The sequence below is a fragment of the Saccoglossus kowalevskii genome, chromosome 19 (genome assembly GCF_978046115.1).
Source record: "Saccoglossus kowalevskii chromosome 19, keSacKowa6.1, whole genome shotgun sequence".
Taxonomy (NCBI): Eukaryota; Metazoa; Hemichordata; class Enteropneusta; family Harrimaniidae; genus Saccoglossus; species Saccoglossus kowalevskii.
In genome coordinates this window covers 12,107,762-12,125,117 of record NC_140659.1, presented here as the reverse complement: position 1 = coordinate 12,125,117, position 17,356 = coordinate 12,107,762, and the positions used below count along the sequence as shown (strand labels likewise).

Sequence of the window (17,356 nt, the reverse complement as noted above, 5' to 3'; positions counted from 1 at the left end):
TTAAATAGATCCGCATTTATCTCGCTATAACGAATTGTATCTCATTATAACGAGTAGGTTTCTGGCTATAGTATCACGGGGAAAATCTTCTTCTCTCGGGTTCTCCACACTGTCAGGGGGAAAACTCGTCTCGTCTCTCTATCTCGTCCCCTTGAGGTACGGGATCGGGAAAGTCACTTATACTTTACAGTCAAATAAGACACACACAACGAAATACGTTTCAGCTCTCGTCTTAGTCGGTCAATCGAGCACTCTATAAGACACAGCGCCCTGGGGAAAAAATCCCCAAGACTCTCGCAAGGCTGACCCAAGACTAGCCCAAGACTGGACTGCCTCAAGGCTCGCCCCTGGACTCTCTCGGACTGCGTCTGTCGTGGAGTATTCGCCAAGACCAACTCAAACTCTCTTTATTCATTTTCAAAACTCTGACCAATTACAATGCAGTAAAAAGACTCTAGGGCGTAACCTTCAATCATAAAGCCAATCACACTAAGTACTGAATACGTCATATCTTTTGATTAATCGTTCACTACATTAATAACTACGGATGTCAGAATAGCGACGGTATCTTGTAATTAGTTCCAAACCACTGACCCAAGTTCCGTCCAAAACTTCAAATAGGCCTACACGATGACAGACATAACACAGCAATTCGCTAATAATCAGTTAATTAAGTCGGTTAACAGATACGCAAAAACAAATTCATGACACATCCCTTCACCCAAACTGAGATATGCCTCTCGGCATTGCACGTTCACAAATCAAAGATATCGTCCTCTACTCATCGTCATACGGGTTAAATACAATACTAATAAAAGGAATAAATCAAAAAGAGTAAAACACACTAATTAAGTACAATGATTATAAAGTCTAAATACAATGGTTATAAAGTCACAAATATCAACGGTTATGAAACAAAAACAAGGGAGGGCTACCAATCGACTCGCTTTTCTCAAAACGGTTCGCTGAGATAACCCGTCGCTTCACTTTCTCCGTTACTAAGGTTACAAACTCTATATCAAAAGGTCAAAAAAACTAAGGCGTTGCCGTGTAACCAAGCGATCAGCCAATCGCTGCAGTCGACAGCATGATCACGTGATTACCAGGGATGCGTCTCTCGGTTAAAGCATTGCAAAGCGGTAACTAATAAACAATGAATAAAAAGCTATTAATCAAACTCTTGTCACATACGCTTATAAACTTCAACTGAACTCACAAGTCGTTAATCTAAACAAAGGTCATACGGCGTGGAAACAGAATGCAAAGACAAAGTCGCTTTCATAACACATTACTTCTCTGGCAAAAAGACGGGGAAAACAAAACGATAGAAACTACTGAGTTACATATAATTCTGTCAATCATGAACAAAAGCTTGCGTTATCAAACAATACGTATATAAGCGCTCCAAACTATCATCTCAAAAGACATAAAAAAACGTTACAAAGGCGCTCTCAACTCAAAAAAGCGTCAGAAGTATTCCGGAAACAACACATAAACAAAAACAACTCTTAAAACGTCGGTATCTCTGTACTCGACAAATCTCAAAACTCTTAAAAACTCATTGGGGCATTACTTTCCCCATCATATTCCGTACTCATAAACTCATAAAACTTCATAAAACATCACACAACTCAAAACACTGTGTTGCAAATACTTGTCCACTGAAACGCGCTTAAATCGTTATAAAGGACCTCGAACGTCACTAAATATCATTTCAAAACAAAGACCTGGGCGCTTACATACATACAATTCGACATCACAAAAAAACGGTAAGAAAAAAGATAGAAAAAGCAAACAATACATTACATTACTAAGCAATAGGGTTAGGGTTCTGAAAAAGAGAGTTCAACATCTTGAGTTACACAGTGTCCAACGAGCGGTTCTCTAAGCAAATAGCTAAAGTCAAAGTCTATAAGCGTCTCTTCTCTTGTCGCGTTATTCCGGGTCGTTCTTTCATCTTCTTGTCTTTAATGTCGCTCAATTCTAAATTATACAGTCCTATCCGGTACTCATCCTTCGTAAGGGGTTCAGAAGTCTTCATCTCTTCAGCGTTGTACATCGGTGTCGTTCGGGTAAAGCCGTTAGTCGTCAAGCGCAGTTTCGTCTCTGCCATGGAGCCAGTTAGTTCGGTTCACAAGAAAGACACATCTTCGCCATTTCACTTTTCTTCACAGGATCCAATGTGCGTAAGACGCAATGCCCGGATTCTCCACCACGTATCACGGGGAAAATCTTCTTCTCTCGGGTTCTCCACACTGTCAGGGGGGAAACTCGTCTCGTCTCTCTATCTCGTCCCCTTGAGGTACGGGATCGGGAAAGTCACTTATACTTTACAGTCAAATAAGACACACACAACGAAATACGTTTCAGCTCTCGTCTTAGTCGGTCAATCGAGCACTCTATAAGACACAGCGCCCTGGGGAAAAAATCCCCAAGACTCTCGCAAGGCTGACCCAAGACTAGCCCAAGACTGGACTGCCTCAAGGCTCGCCCCTGGACTCTCTCGGACTGCGTCTGTCGTGGAGTATTCGCCAAGACCAACTCAAACTCTCTTTATTCATTTTCAAAACTCTGACCATTTACAATGCAGTAAAAAGACTCTAGGGCGTAACCTTCAATCATAAAGCCAATCACACTAAGTACTGAATACGTCATATCTTTTGATTAATCGTTCACTACATTAATAACTACGGATGTCAGAATAGCGACGGTATCTTGTAATTAGTTCCAAACCACTGAGCCAAGTTCCGTCCAAAACTTCAAATAGGCCTACACGATGACAGACATAACACAGCAATTCGCTAATAATCAGTTAATTAAGTCGGTTAACAGATACGCAAAAACAAATTCATGACAATAGTATAATAGTATCTCGTTTTTACGAGTAGGTATTTTGTTTATTCTTCTTTCTCAAGGGCACAATGAACTCTCGCAGTATTTCACGCGGGACTATATGTATGACACTAACATTATATATTGAATATGGCTATTTTTTCTGACGTTTGGCGGCGCAGTTTCATTTCGGAATAAGTCGGGCCGGAAAAATCGACATCGCCGGGAAGGGATGTGGATACAACTCGGTATTGTATCTTTACTCTAGTATGATTTAATTTTAATTTTGTTTTACAAATGCCCACTTTAGGACAACGGTAATGTAAATAAGTTCATGGAAATTTATATATTATATTCATATACGACAACTTAAAGTAAAACTTGAAAAGCTGGTTCATTTTTTATAATGTTAGGTACCCAAAATTTTAAAAAAAGAATTAAAAGCGTATTTTGATATTACAGTTGTTGAAACTCCTAAAAATGGAGCTAATTTAACCAAATTGGTATTGACATTTTTAGGAAAGTTAGCTCAGCTGACTGTAGACCGCCTAACCTATTGACACATTTGATCGCGTGGTGCTAAACGTAATATTTCTGCAAAATATGCATGCTGCCCTCAGCGGCATTTAACATGGTACATCCTCCGGTCTCTCGCAGATCATATGAGTGAAATCATATACTAGTATACACTGGTATACAACTAGTTTAGGATTATATTTTGTAGAGCCAACTGTATGGGTCTCAGTCGCAATGAATAATTGTGTATGTGATTGGGTGCATATGAAACACTGACGTACCACTGAGAGTTGGAATACCTTCTTTATGACAAAGAATGAGAAAACATATATACATATCGTCTTGTTCTTTTAACCGCATTATTTTAAATTATTATATCATGAAAAAAATAATATATTCATCAGAATTTTCTAGTAATTATTCTTACAGCGACTTTCGTTCATTGAATGATGTATGATGACGCTATCTTCAGGTCCATTTGGGCTTGTGCCAATGTCGTATTTTGTAGAGTAGAGGACTATTTATATAGGAGACGTTTCGGTAAGGAATTGTTAAAATTGTTCTATTGGAACATCAAAATCTGTTATTGGATATTTGCCCAATAATCCTAGCGGTTATATAGGTTATTTTTATTTAGAGGCGCCCGGGGAACCAAAATTTGCGACGTTAACGAATTCAAAACAACGATCTTGTTCTAGAGACATTATGATCTGAAAAATATCTCAATACGCTAGTTTAAGCGAGAAAAAAAATCGGGGAAAAGTAACTCATTTGGTGGTATATCACGTATACCTTTTTTTTAGTACGCTCGACTCTATCCATTAATTGGCTTATGTATACGTTTTCAGTTGCACAATGTCGGTGTCGTCAAGTCCCATTGTAAGTATCACATCGAAACAGACATATACGAAATATTACCCTCTAAATAACCTCTTCTTATCGGGCAATCGTAGGTCAAACGCGTTTTTACTGTTTACAGTCAGTTTACTTTGAGAGTCCGATTTGCGTTGAAGTACGAACGCTGTAGATTGGCGTTATTAGAGTTTTGAAACATTGTCGCCGACATAGACAGTACTATGACTACATGTTATTACAAACTGTTATAACAGTGAAAGGAATTTGTGAGTTTAGACAGTGAACGTTGTCCGCCATACAGCACATTGAATTGTACAGGAATATATATTTGAGCATATTACTTGTATAAGGTTATTAGGAGAATACCTCAACGTATGCACGAAGACAATACAGCTGGAGTATCGACCGACGCTGTCTGAGTGCATACGTTGAGGTATTCTCGTAATAACCTTATTATTATACATCTTTTCCTTCCAAGGATACATAATGGGAATGCCGACATCCAAAACTTTTAGAACAGAATCAGCGAACTTCTTTGTGTGGAGTTCGGTCAAACCCCAATGGCAGCCATGTTTGTTTTTATTATTAGAAGACGCTTACGCGCGTATAATTTGCTTATATGGTAGGATAAAATTACCTGTTACGGTGACGGGTGACAGATGTATAATAAACTAGTATATTACGAGCATATATTTGAAAGAAATTGAAGCTTTATATTCAAAGACATGAAAGAAGAACAAATTACACACTCAACCTGTTGTCCTGTGCTTCTGGGATTGACTCCGTAAATATAATTACAGTCTTTCAAATAATAAGAAATGTTGTTGTTTGTTTGGTCAAGCACTAGATGCTCTCCATGGTTAAGGTAAACGATTTTGGTGGACGGAGATTGCGTTGTCATGGACAACTGGAGATATCATCATGACCGCTTTCTCAAACCTGCCCTGCAGGAAATGTTTCATAGACGAGGGGATTATTCTTGCTTTTGAATAGTGTTCGATATGTAAAACACATTATTTATTTACATGAAATTCGAACACGCGCTGCGCGACAACAACTGCGCTTTAAATAAACATTCTCCCATGCTTTCGGACGGTTGCCACGAATCAACTAAAACTTTGTCTACTACTAGAGTAGTCTGAGGTTAAACCTGGTACTGATGTCTGTTTCGGCGACACCAATTCTACAAATTTGAATAAAATGTTGCAATCACGTCAATGTTTATCTAACAGACGTCAATGCAAAACGGACGCTCAAAGTAAAACGGGTGTAATGTACTATACTGCTCTGTCATCCATTCACAAACACCCTACTTTCACGTGACCAATTTATAACTTTATAACATTTCCCTTGGCCACGGCGCAAGAATACTGCAATTCAAATGTTTTGGTATTGAATATCAAGTTTACTCAAATTCTTTTCAACAGGCATATTACGCATTTCAGGTGTTATATTTCTAGAATTCAAAAGGATGTGTGTTTTTGCAAATTGATGCAGTTTGCCATACTTTGTAGTTTTCAGACCGCATAATTATGTGCTTATGGAATCATAGCTTTACAGTTGTCGGATTGTTGTTTTTCAGTAGAAAAAAGTGAAGTAACCAGTAGAAATAGAAAAAAACAACAACATTTTTTCACAGTTTCTGTCCCGATTTCCTATTGACACCCATTCTCAGTAATCAAAATGTTCTAGGCTCTGTAACTTCCTTCATCTAGCACACACTCGCAACCAGAGAATTTTTCCCTTGAAGACAGTAAGAAACACTTGCAGGAACGTACGTGCAGACACGATCACCGGTCCGGGATACCGGCTGACGAAACCGCCGTGGGTTATAAGTTCAACATTGGTCACTGAACACGCAGTCACCTGATTTGGAACGTTACATCGCATTTTATCACTGGGGAACATGGCATAAATACGTCGGGAGGAAATCGTTTTAATTGTTTGCTGTGTGTCTTGATGTAATCTGAACTTTTATTTTTTAACTTGTTTTTAAATAATATCAATTAAACAAGTATCGTTACATTCGACAGATCTACCTAAAATATATCTACGCACCTCCCTATTGGGCTGATAACCCCTCGCAAAAAATAGAACAATTGTGTTTTCGTTTCTTTCCCTTGTAAGTGCGTATGTGTGAGCATATATACGACATAAGGTAATTGTACTGCGTTTGTCGTTCTGCTTCTCATTTTCAACACTAACGCCGAATCATGGCACCGAGAAACGACGTATTTCAAAACTTCGAGGAGGAAGACTCAGCGTCTGATTCGTCTACAACAGTATTGGACGATGTCGTTCAGACCGAGAACGTGTTACGCGTTCCCGTTAAAATCGTCTGGAGGAACGTAGTGCTGATGGGTGCTCTGCATCTAGCCGCACTGTATTCGTTATTTCTCATTCCTTCCTGTCGTTGGCAGACTTTACTCTTCGGTAAGTGGCAATGGCGGCTACGTACTATTTACCACTTTGTTTATTATCATGCGAATTTTTGAGATTAATACTACCCGGGATTGCTCCGACACTGGCAAGACGCGGACAGAGACAATTGACTTTTATTGCACGTTTCATTTTGATATACAAGCCCAGAACAATGCGGGTGGGCATCCGGTCTGACCGTCCGGTGGCTCATATCAGAATATTATTACAGTATATCTTATTTATTTTTCACTTTGCACTCTATCCAAATGACTTACTGACAAATTTGTTTCAAAATTGATTTAAAAAAAATATTGCCCCAACATTATGATAGTATCGGTCCCTGGAGGGGCAGGGTTAGAATTACGTAAGAGGAACATAAAATTTAAATCTCTACTATATGTATATATCAAAATTAGCACCCCATTCATGAAAAAAACAAAACAAAAAAAAACACCTGTTGGCCTAAAATTGATCATGAACCGGGGTTAGTGATTAAAGTGTGACCATGGAGTTACCTCCATGGTGTGACCAAACGCTTCAGTACAGCAAATCTCAAGTATTTGGGTAGCATAATCAGTAAATTTTTACTAATTTGCCAACTCTTTTCAAGACATAATAATTCCAATTTACCACATTCATTCTGTGACCAACAAATGCTAATCATAAAAAACAAACAAAACAATACAATGAATAAGTTAATGATATTTTACTGAAAGACTGAAAAGTATACAAAAATGTTTGTGTTGATCAAATCTGTCAAAATCAAAATTGTCAGTGAATAGTAAGCAGGTTTGATAACTTGCTGCTCATACAGTCAAACCTGTGTTAGTTACCACCTTCGTATAGTCCTTTTGCAGTTTATATTTACATGACTAGTGACTGCCTTTTTGGCACCAGTTCAGTGCAAAACCAACGTAATAAAGGCCACAATAATAAAATATTATTGCAAGTTTATTGCAAGTCTCTACTCTGAAATTTTAAATTTAACCAAGACAAACTAACTTTGACTTATTCCCAATCTTCAAATACGCTGTTGACATATTTTTCCTTGAACTGAGAAATTAACATTTTCATTTACAAAATACTAGTTATTCAATGCATCTATAAATTTCTTCAGGTACCTTGGGTTGTCACTACACACAGGTGCGACTGTATTATAAGTTTGAAAAAACAAATGCACAGCTAAAGCTTCATAATGGGTGTCATGAGCTTGACTGTGTCAAAGTGTTAGCTGATGCAACACTTCCCTTGTCCTTATTAATTATGACATTTTGGTTCAAAATTACCATTTCAGAAAATTCATAACAATTTCCAAAACATTGTGGTGAGAAAATATAGTAGCGTTTAATATTTAAAGTTCTTCAACGTTCTACTTCCCTCAACAGGTTATTTGTCAAAGTAAACGCTACTGATGATGAAATACAATATTATCTTTTTACAAAATTATAATAATGGTAAAAAAAAAACTATTGGCATTGCACCACAATTGTGACATTATTTCAGCTGCACAGCGGCTAATTTTTTTACCCCTTTCTTTTTGTTGTTGAATTAAAGGTAAAAATCACTGATCATAATTTTGTCCATGTTTATAAAATTTTAAGTAGATTTCACATTAATAAAAACATAGCTAGGGTCAGTTTGTTTTTTCATTTGATATGATTTTTTTAAGTTTCAAAAATGATGATAATATTACAAAAACATCATTGTAAATGGTCTTTATTATCATAGTATGTGATCCAGTAATCATTAGGAATGTCTCGGGGGATTTTAAAATAGCATGGTCAAAGTCCACTGTAATGGCACGCGGTTCACAGGTGATGTGATACGCGTGTGTAAGTGCGGTCATTCATATAACATTAGTAATCAAAGGAACATTCATGGTGTTATCAGTAACTATGACAACTAATGATTCATACTTATGAGTGAGGAATATTATAACTTAATGGTTGAAGAGAGATTCCGCAGATATGTAGCTTAATTATTGACATTACATAGTATATAAACAACTAACAACCTGTAAAGTATTAAGTTGATTATCAGTGAATACTGAACACTGGGAATTGGATTTTTGCTTGTTGACATAGATAGAAACATCATCTATCATTAATTTGATTGACACATAAATCGAGGGGGGGGGGTCGTCACCTGCACATGCAGCAGATGGCCATAGCGTGACGTTGTTTACAAACATGTATCACCCATGAGCCTTTGCGGGTTTTTTGCATGCATTGTATCACCGCTTACATCTACCGTGTGTGCTCAAGTGATGATCATTCTGCCTTTGTTCTTAGTTTTCCATTAATAAGAAAGAGGTTCTCTTCTACAATGCTTTGTACATATGTGCAGTAACATGCTCAGTAGTGACAAATTTGAATTCGGTTCAAACTGCCTAAAACGTAAATTACCTCACTTACACAGAAGTCAGTGCATCCTGAAAGAAGTCTGTCGCTTTAGATCAAATTACAAACATCTATGATGGCAAAAATGAAAAAGTTTGCATCATATGGTTGTTTATAGATGATTAATATTTTTGTATATTATTATATATTATACTTCTAGCCCCCAAAAAACAATAGAATTGACCTTGTGTAAAAAGCCCTATTTGCGTTCAGTCCAAATATATCTACACTAGCTTGTTCAAACATTCAAATTATGCCTTATTATACAGGCTTTGTACTTAAAATACATAATGACTCCATAATATAATGTTCTATATCTACCACCGCGCAATGTCATGTTAGTTGATCAGGGGTTTTCTAAACCAGGGAACAGGGGCGCAGTGCCTTGATACTCTCGGCTGGCGCCCTCTTACTGAATTGCTGATTGAACTTTCAAGTCATAAATATATTCTTGAGCCGCTCACTTCCATGCTGCTGCACAACATGAAATCTTTCTCAAATATATTTTTCTCCATAAAAACTTCCCAGAAACACCAGCTGACAGTGTGTCTGGACACCAAATACACTAAAATTACTCTAAAATATTTTAATGGAGATAGATACACCGGCCGTTAAAACGGCGCAGAAGCCTTCCGATATGGCATCGCTCTACTCGCTCGCCTATGTGTGCTCCCTCTTGTTAATTTCTTTCTAGAAAAACCCCTGTTGATTGTACATGAAATTCTCCCAAATAAAAATCCTGATGAAATTTGGTGATCAATTACCTGCCCTCTTCTTGAATATATAATTAACTGCTCATCGCATTAATATGAGCATTTGTGTGCCTGTGATAAAAATAAAATTATATTTTAATAAAACAGCATACAATATGTAATTTTTGGTATACGTGCACTTGGATAGAGAAAATACAACATTCATTCTTGTTTGTTAAGGACATACTGTAGAATACTTTATTTTCGATTTGAATTTACTTTTGCTATTTTCGCTGAAGGGATGATTCCGTGAAAATAAAATTCAGCGAATATACTTTTTTTCCTATATTTCACATTAAACTCATCAAAAATCAGTGAAAATTAATTTTATATATAAAACGGCCAAAAAGCCTTTTCAGCGAAAATTAATTCCAGCGAAAATAAAGTATTCCACAGTATATGGACAATGTATATTTGATGAATGTATATTTATTTGTTTTGCACACATGGCAGAATAAGCAGTGTGATTTATCACACGCCTGTTCAGTATAAGATCACCCCATAGCCGCATGACATGGTGTGATCATGCATTGTCTGGATTCTGTATGTTTGCCAGCATTGTTACTGAACTACATCTATAGTAATTGGCTTATTTTAACTTTCTATGTAGTGAGTACACGTATGTACAATTCATATACTGTGAATCTTTATCAAAATAGTCAGTTAATTTTGTTTATTATAAATCTAAATAATTAAATTATAATTATAATTATAAATTATAATTATAATTATAATTATAAATTATAATTATAATTATAAATCTAAATAATTATAAATTATTATTATATAACAGCTCCAGCACACCATTTATTTGGGGATGAAATTCCTTTTTATATTTTTTTGAGTAGCTTCTCCGAAAATATGGATATTTTAAACCTAGCTTTTCTATCATTAATGTTAGTAAGTTTTCCTTTCCTAAAAGACTCATTATATTTACATTGTTAATACTTCAAACAAGTTTAAAAATATTGATTTAAATCTTTATTTAGTTCAAAAAATAAGTCATAGCATTTATTTTGTGATTAGTTTCTTATGTTTTTTTTTTCTACTGTTCTTCTGTTTTTTGTTGGCCTTTACTGCGGTATTTATTGTTGAGTTTTGGAACAAAATTGAATGAAATATGAAATCAAATAAACTTGTATGGGGTAGGTGGGTTCTGTGTTATTATATATTGTTCAGAAACTTTAACTTCAATCGAATGCAACAATTTTTCCTGCCAAGATTTGGATGTATCATTTTGCTCAGATTTAAGTATTTTTTATATATTCTTTGTTAATGTTGGACCAAACAAACATACCTTATCATTTGTTACAAGTCTTCATTATAATTTACAGAAAATATTGAAAAAATTAATTTTGTGAAATAAATGTGCATTTAAATATTATTTATTTATTTTTTATATACTTTTCGTTCCAGGCATTGTCTTGATGCGGCTTGGTGGACTTGGCATAACTGCTGGTGCACATCGTCTGTGGGCTCATCGTTCATACAAAGCAAGGTTTCCACTTCGTGTTTTCCTTGCTCTAATTCAAACCTTGGCCTTCCAGGTAAATTAATTTCATTCATAACAATTTAGAAATTAAGCCAATTGCTGTTAGAATATAGATTTCTGCTTGAGGATTAAGCTCCATAATTTTCATTTAATTATCTCCAACCCTTGAGTAAACTGACCATGCTTATGTAGATTTTTCCAATGGCCGTTTATCGTTTCAAGGCCGAACTGGAAAGTGGCCAATGAGGTTTATATAGTTTATATGCAAAACCAGTTCTTCATGTATAAATCTCATTTGAAAAATTGTCTTATTTACAGTACATACGTATGTAAGTACCGGTAATAATAGTATAAAAAGTTATAAAAAATATAAAACTTTTGTTAGGGTAGAAACCCTATAGATTTCATTTGTCCGTAAAACGTTATTGTGATCATGTTCAAAAGTGTTTATTAGTGTTATGGAAGCATTCGAGCGTCTTTATTTATGTCACATTTAAACACTTTCTTTTGTTTATTTCAAACACAGAACAATGTAGCACAGAATAAAATCATGTTACTGAACACAAAAGTTCATATAACGATGAAAATTTTTGCTGGCATTTTGGGGTGTAATATATCACTAAATTATGACTACAATAATAAGGTTATCCTGAAATACTGAAAAGTATGCACTCGTGCAGTATATATACGATCACATTGACAGTTTGACGACCGATATGGTACTTTGTGATATTCTTGTAATAACCTCGTGTTATTTTTGCTCTATTTACAGAATGATATATTTGAATGGTCACGTGACCATCGAGTACATCATAAATACTCGGAAACTGATGCGGATCCGCACAATGCTAAACGTGGTTTCTTCTTTGCACATGTGGGATGGCTACTATCTCGAAAACACCCCGACGTCATAAGGAAAGGGAGGTCAATTGACCTTAGTGATCTGCATGCAGATCCTGTTGTTAGATTTCAAAGGAGGTAAATTTTTTTTTTTTTTTAATTTCATGCAACACCAATAGTACTGTAACTGACAATGTACATATGTGCATCTGTTTGTCTGCACTTGTATCTCAGATATGTCCCGGCCAATTACATTCAAACTTTACACACACATCAACAATCATATAATAATAATAATAATAATTTTATTCAACACGAAAATCTACTACAGAGAGTAATTTTATGATTAAAATATATGATACATGCAAATGCATTTTTTATGATCTGATAGAAGATGGCAGAATGGCGGCCATTTTAATACTAAAAATATCTGCCATTCAGAAATATGCAGATCTTGGTAGGCATGGACATATTTCACTGAAATTTGTAATATTTATTAAAAATATTGGGTCTTGATGCACATCCTTTTTTTCCCTGATTGGACTTAAAATGACTGACTGGTGGCCATTTTCTTAAGAAATGTAGATCTAGGGTCATATCTCTGATGTGCCTTGGCGGATCACATTCATGGCAAAAAGGGCAGAAATTAAATGTATCATGTCTGTCATTCAAATAGCATTTAAATAGGTTGATGCTTTCTTTTGCAATTGCATGAAACCTTTAAGCCCTAAAAGTCAGCCTTCGTCACTTTTTACGAGAAAAAAACCCATAAAACGTCCATTTTGTCCAAAGTTATAGAAAAATACGTAAATGTAGGCAAAATGTTGCATTGAAGTTTTGGCGGCAAAAAAATGATTGCAGTTAAATATATCGTTTATTACATGCCCTTACTTTCCTGCAAATGTGACAACATGGTTTAGAATAGTAACATCCAGGGTATTGTGCATTTCAGTATACAATGACAGTTGCCTCTGGTCTGAAACATTACTGCCCATGCAATGAGGCATATAATGATAATAATAATATTACAGGCTGAACATTGGTGTTCCTGGCCTTGCACAAGAAGAACATTTTTCCTTCCCTGGCAAATGATCTTTTCTGTGCTTGGGCACTGATATTATACATCTAGTACTGAAAGCAATAAAATCTGTCCTGTATCAGCTAGCCCTTGTTCTAAAAAATATGAACACTTGTCATTTGACTTGTCTCATATATGCGTAAACTACACCATAATCAATGACACGTTCATTGACATCACATTCAAACAATTGTTAGTTCCCGTTCGGATGAAGTCCATATACAGAGACTCATATATATTTGGATCTGTGTGTGTCCGTCTATCTGTGCATCCATCCAGAATGGTATCTTAGAAATGCCTCGGCCAATCACATTCAAACTTTACATAAACATATATCTTTGTATATGATTATGAATATCAGATCACGTTTAAATGGCCAACGTTTTGTTTGAATGAATGCTCGCTGTTGCAGAGCCATATATTACTGACATCCCATTACTGATATTGTTCAAACTTAATAGATACATCATGTCACATATTAATTTTTAGATCTAATTCAAGATGGCTGAATGGTGGCCATTTTAATGTTAAAAATGCATCAAAATCAATCATCTCTGCCATTCCATGCTTAGATCTCTGTTATATATGGACATCTATTGTCTGTTTTTTTACATAAATTGAATATATATACTGTAAAATGGTTAATTATTCACTGGGTTTTGATTTGGCTTATTTCGCTGACTGGAAAATGCGCTAAATTAAAACCCAGTGAATATGTAAAATTTAGCATAACACACATTATCTAAATGATAAAACCGTGAATTTAAAACCGACTGAATAAGTCTGAAATGGTAAATCAGTGAAATTTAAACCCAGTGAAAATTAGTCATTTTACAGTATGATGGGACTATATTGTTTTTTTTTTCAGATTCAAAACGGCCAAATGTAAATGTTGGTTTAGAGCCATGTGTCTTTGACATACATTGACTTATCGCAATCAAACTTCAAAAACTACATTAAACATCATGTCATTTGTTTCATATTTAAAATAGCTTATTCATTTCAGATATGTTTACAAATTACATGAATTTATTTGTTTACGTTGGACGCAGGAGCACAATAGCAATGTGATGGAAATAGATTCCCGTCATAAACCTTTGCACAGTGAAACATTTTTAGAGGCCATTGTAGGCTATAATTTCCCATTATCGATACAGTTGTATCAAGCGATGTGTAAAGTATGCACAAAAACAGCACATATTGCCTCCGTACATACTTAGCGCTATTTCTTTAATAACCTCATAATATATTCTCATCTCTTTTCAGAGTTTATAAACCTGCCGTTCTTTTGCTGTGTTTCATCATTCCGACTTTACTACCGACATACTGGGACGAATCAGTCTGGAATTCTTTCTACATCTGCGCACTGCTACGGTACACTCTCTCTTTACATGCCACGTGGTGTGTCAACAGTGTAGCTCACATGTTTGGTAACAAGCCTTACGATAGATACATTAACCCAACAGAGAACATGATGGTTGTTCTTGGTGCGCTTGGCGAAGGGTTCCATAACTTCCATCATACATTCCCTAGTGATTATGCAGCGGCCGAGTTTGGAATTCAGCGCTGCAACACTACGAAAATGTTAATTGACATTTGGTGCTTTTTGGGATTGGCTTATGACCGAAAAAGCACAAGTATTGACGTGGTAAAGAAGAGAAAAATACGCACTGGTGATGGTACTAATCACACTGCTTTGCTTTATACCTAAACAAATTACTGTATGCACAAACACCTCCACTCCAATATAGTCAGTTTTTTTTCGCACAAAATTTTTGTAAAGAATGTATTTGTTTTTATCTCATTTGTAAGTGGAACCATTGTATGGTAAATAATTTCAAAGTTATATGAAATGTATAAAATATATTTGTCATGGGACCCATCGTTCCAGGTTTTTAACTGTTTTACTTTTACAAGTAAAGCGAATGTGTCTAAATCAAAGATTCAGAAATGACAGTCTTTACCCCGTCTGCTTCTGAGATTTGGTTCCATAGAACACCTCTATTAACTGAATACCTATATAAACTAAACAATTTTTTCAGTCACTTGGTTTACTTTAGACAGGTTTTAATGTATAGGAGACTTCTATAAACTGAACATCTACATAAACTAAACACTTTTTCAGTCACTTGGTTCACTTTAGACAGGTTTTAATGTATAGGAGACCTCTATAAACTGAACACCTGCATAAATTAAACACTTTTTCAGTCACTTGGTTCACTTTAGACAGGTTTTAATGTATAGAAGACCTCTATAAACTGAACACCTGCATAAACTAAACACTTTTTCAGTCACTTGGTTTACTTTAAACTATAAAAAAACCCTTAAACCAAACAATTCACTTGATGATATAGACACTGTATAATACTGAAAACCTTGGAAAATGAGCTCTTAGATGTTCAGTTTAACATACCCAAATATCAGTTCAGTTCATTGTATATATCAGTAGTTTTTAAAATAATCTGAAAACCCTCCAAAAGCCAATCACATTATTAATGTATTATTTGCGTTCAACCTGTTGCGTCTGAAAATTACAAGTTTGAAGTGAGGTTACATGCCACCTTGGGGCACAATGAATCCAAAACAGTCCAAGCCCTAAAACTAAACTAAAAAATGCATCATGCTAACTCACATAGCATTTACAAAATTCTAGCTAGTAGTACAGATATGGTAAATGATGGAATCTGTCTACTATACAACTTTCCCTTATTTTCAATTCCTTTTGTAATATAAGAAATGTGCTATAGTTTGAAAAAGTGTCCATTTTACACCAATTTCTTATATTTTTATCTATGCAATACAGAGCTAAAAATAATTTTGTGATACAAAATTACCGTAGTTGTTAACTAACAAACATGCTGACTATATGTAATATTGTATGTATTTTTGATAATAACTTGCAAGTATCAGGAAATGAATCCTTGGCCATTCAAAGATTTTCCAGCTATCTAGGTGCTGTTACTGAAAAGTGAGAACATTTGGCCAAATATAGCATAGATCTGAGAATGTACAAAATTACAGCTACTGTCCCTTTAACTGCTGCTTGGAGCCTGGTATGTTACCTACAATCAATGTCAATGTAACCTCATCTGAGCTTGGATTTTTTTCTCCATGACCGAAAGCAGATTTTTAAAAATCAAAATGGTAAAATTGTACATCAACCAGTCCTATTAATTTTATATTTTGTAGTACAGAAATTTTGAATAATATTGAAGATTTTCAGAACTGAATAGGGTCCACTAAGTTGCAGGAGGGCATTATTAGCTTTCAGTTAACTGTTGGTTACTGTCACAATCAATAAATTGATTTGTTTCTTCTGGTATACACTTCATATTTGAATTGGTGACTGAGGATTTTGATATTCTGCTCCGTGGCTGGTATTAGGCAGGAATTTCCAAGTCAAAAATATACAAAAAAATGATTTTTTGGCATTAAATTTGACAAAAAACAAAAGAAAAATAATAGTTGCCTGTCAAATTGACCGGTAGCTGGATAATACACTGCTTTGTGCAGCATGTTCACAACATCCTGACTGCCATTATGATTCTGTATGCCAGCTTACATAGAAAAAAGGAGATAACACACACAGAATAAAGAAAAATTTATTGATTGTATTTTTGTAGTGCAATAGTGTTACAGAATTCTGATGAACTCACTTAGTTTTATTGAATAAGTTTATTTTTTTTTTGTGTGAGATTCTGGTGTATGTGATATTCTGTATTGTTATATCAAATACCTGGAGACTTGTTTGTAATTTGTTTATATATGGTCACCAGTTCATACATACTAAATTTACATTAAAAATACTTTATTTAAGAAAAATATTTGGGCCATTATAATGATTGAATATTCGTCACATCTACTGCGACAAAATAGGATGGAGTGATTGGCGACATAAGAAAATATCACACGACACCAAAAATCTCCAAATATATTATTAATCAGAAAAGAAAAATCATGTTCATCAGAGTTTATATATTAATAAAATCTACTTTAATTGATCTATTGCATGTTAAATATAGTTTTTTATTCCCTGTTCGAACAAAGTTCAAAAGCAGGAGTCAAATTTCACCTCTGTGTATGCGTGCATACCTGTATCTCCGACGTGCCTGGACGGCTAATGTTAAATCCACACATTATACATCTTAGGATACATATGTATTTGTCAAAT

General features: G+C 35.1%; 1 protein-coding gene across 1 annotated transcript; it reads left to right on the top strand.

Annotated features, from left to right (window-relative positions):
* Positions 1 to 6,343: 6,343 nt before the first annotated feature.
* Positions 6,344 to 15,063, top strand: LOC100376944 (stearoyl-CoA desaturase 5-like). Its single transcript, XM_002739782.4, has 4 exons — positions 6,344 to 6,636; positions 11,192 to 11,322; positions 12,040 to 12,245; positions 14,452 to 15,063. Exons 1-4 carry the CDS (start codon positions 6,417 to 6,419, stop codon positions 14,894 to 14,896), a joined length of 1,002 nt encoding a protein of 333 aa, XP_002739828.1. The 5' UTR covers positions 6,344 to 6,416; the 3' UTR covers positions 14,897 to 15,063.
* Positions 15,064 to 17,356: the final 2,293 nt, after the last annotated feature.

Bases quoted from the DNA above. Each gene is read 5' to 3' on its own strand.
- LOC100376944 (XM_002739782.4), top strand. From the start codon at position 6,417: ATGGCACCGAGAAACGACGTATTTCAAAACTTCGAGGAGGAAGACTCA. The intron at 11,323-12,039 runs GTAAATTAATTT...CTCTATTTACAG, and splicing joins TTCAAACCTTGGCCTTCCAG to AATGATATATTTGAATGGTC. The intron at 12,246-14,451 runs GTAAATTTTTTT...ATCTCTTTTCAG, and splicing joins GTTGTTAGATTTCAAAGGAG to AGTTTATAAACCTGCCGTTC.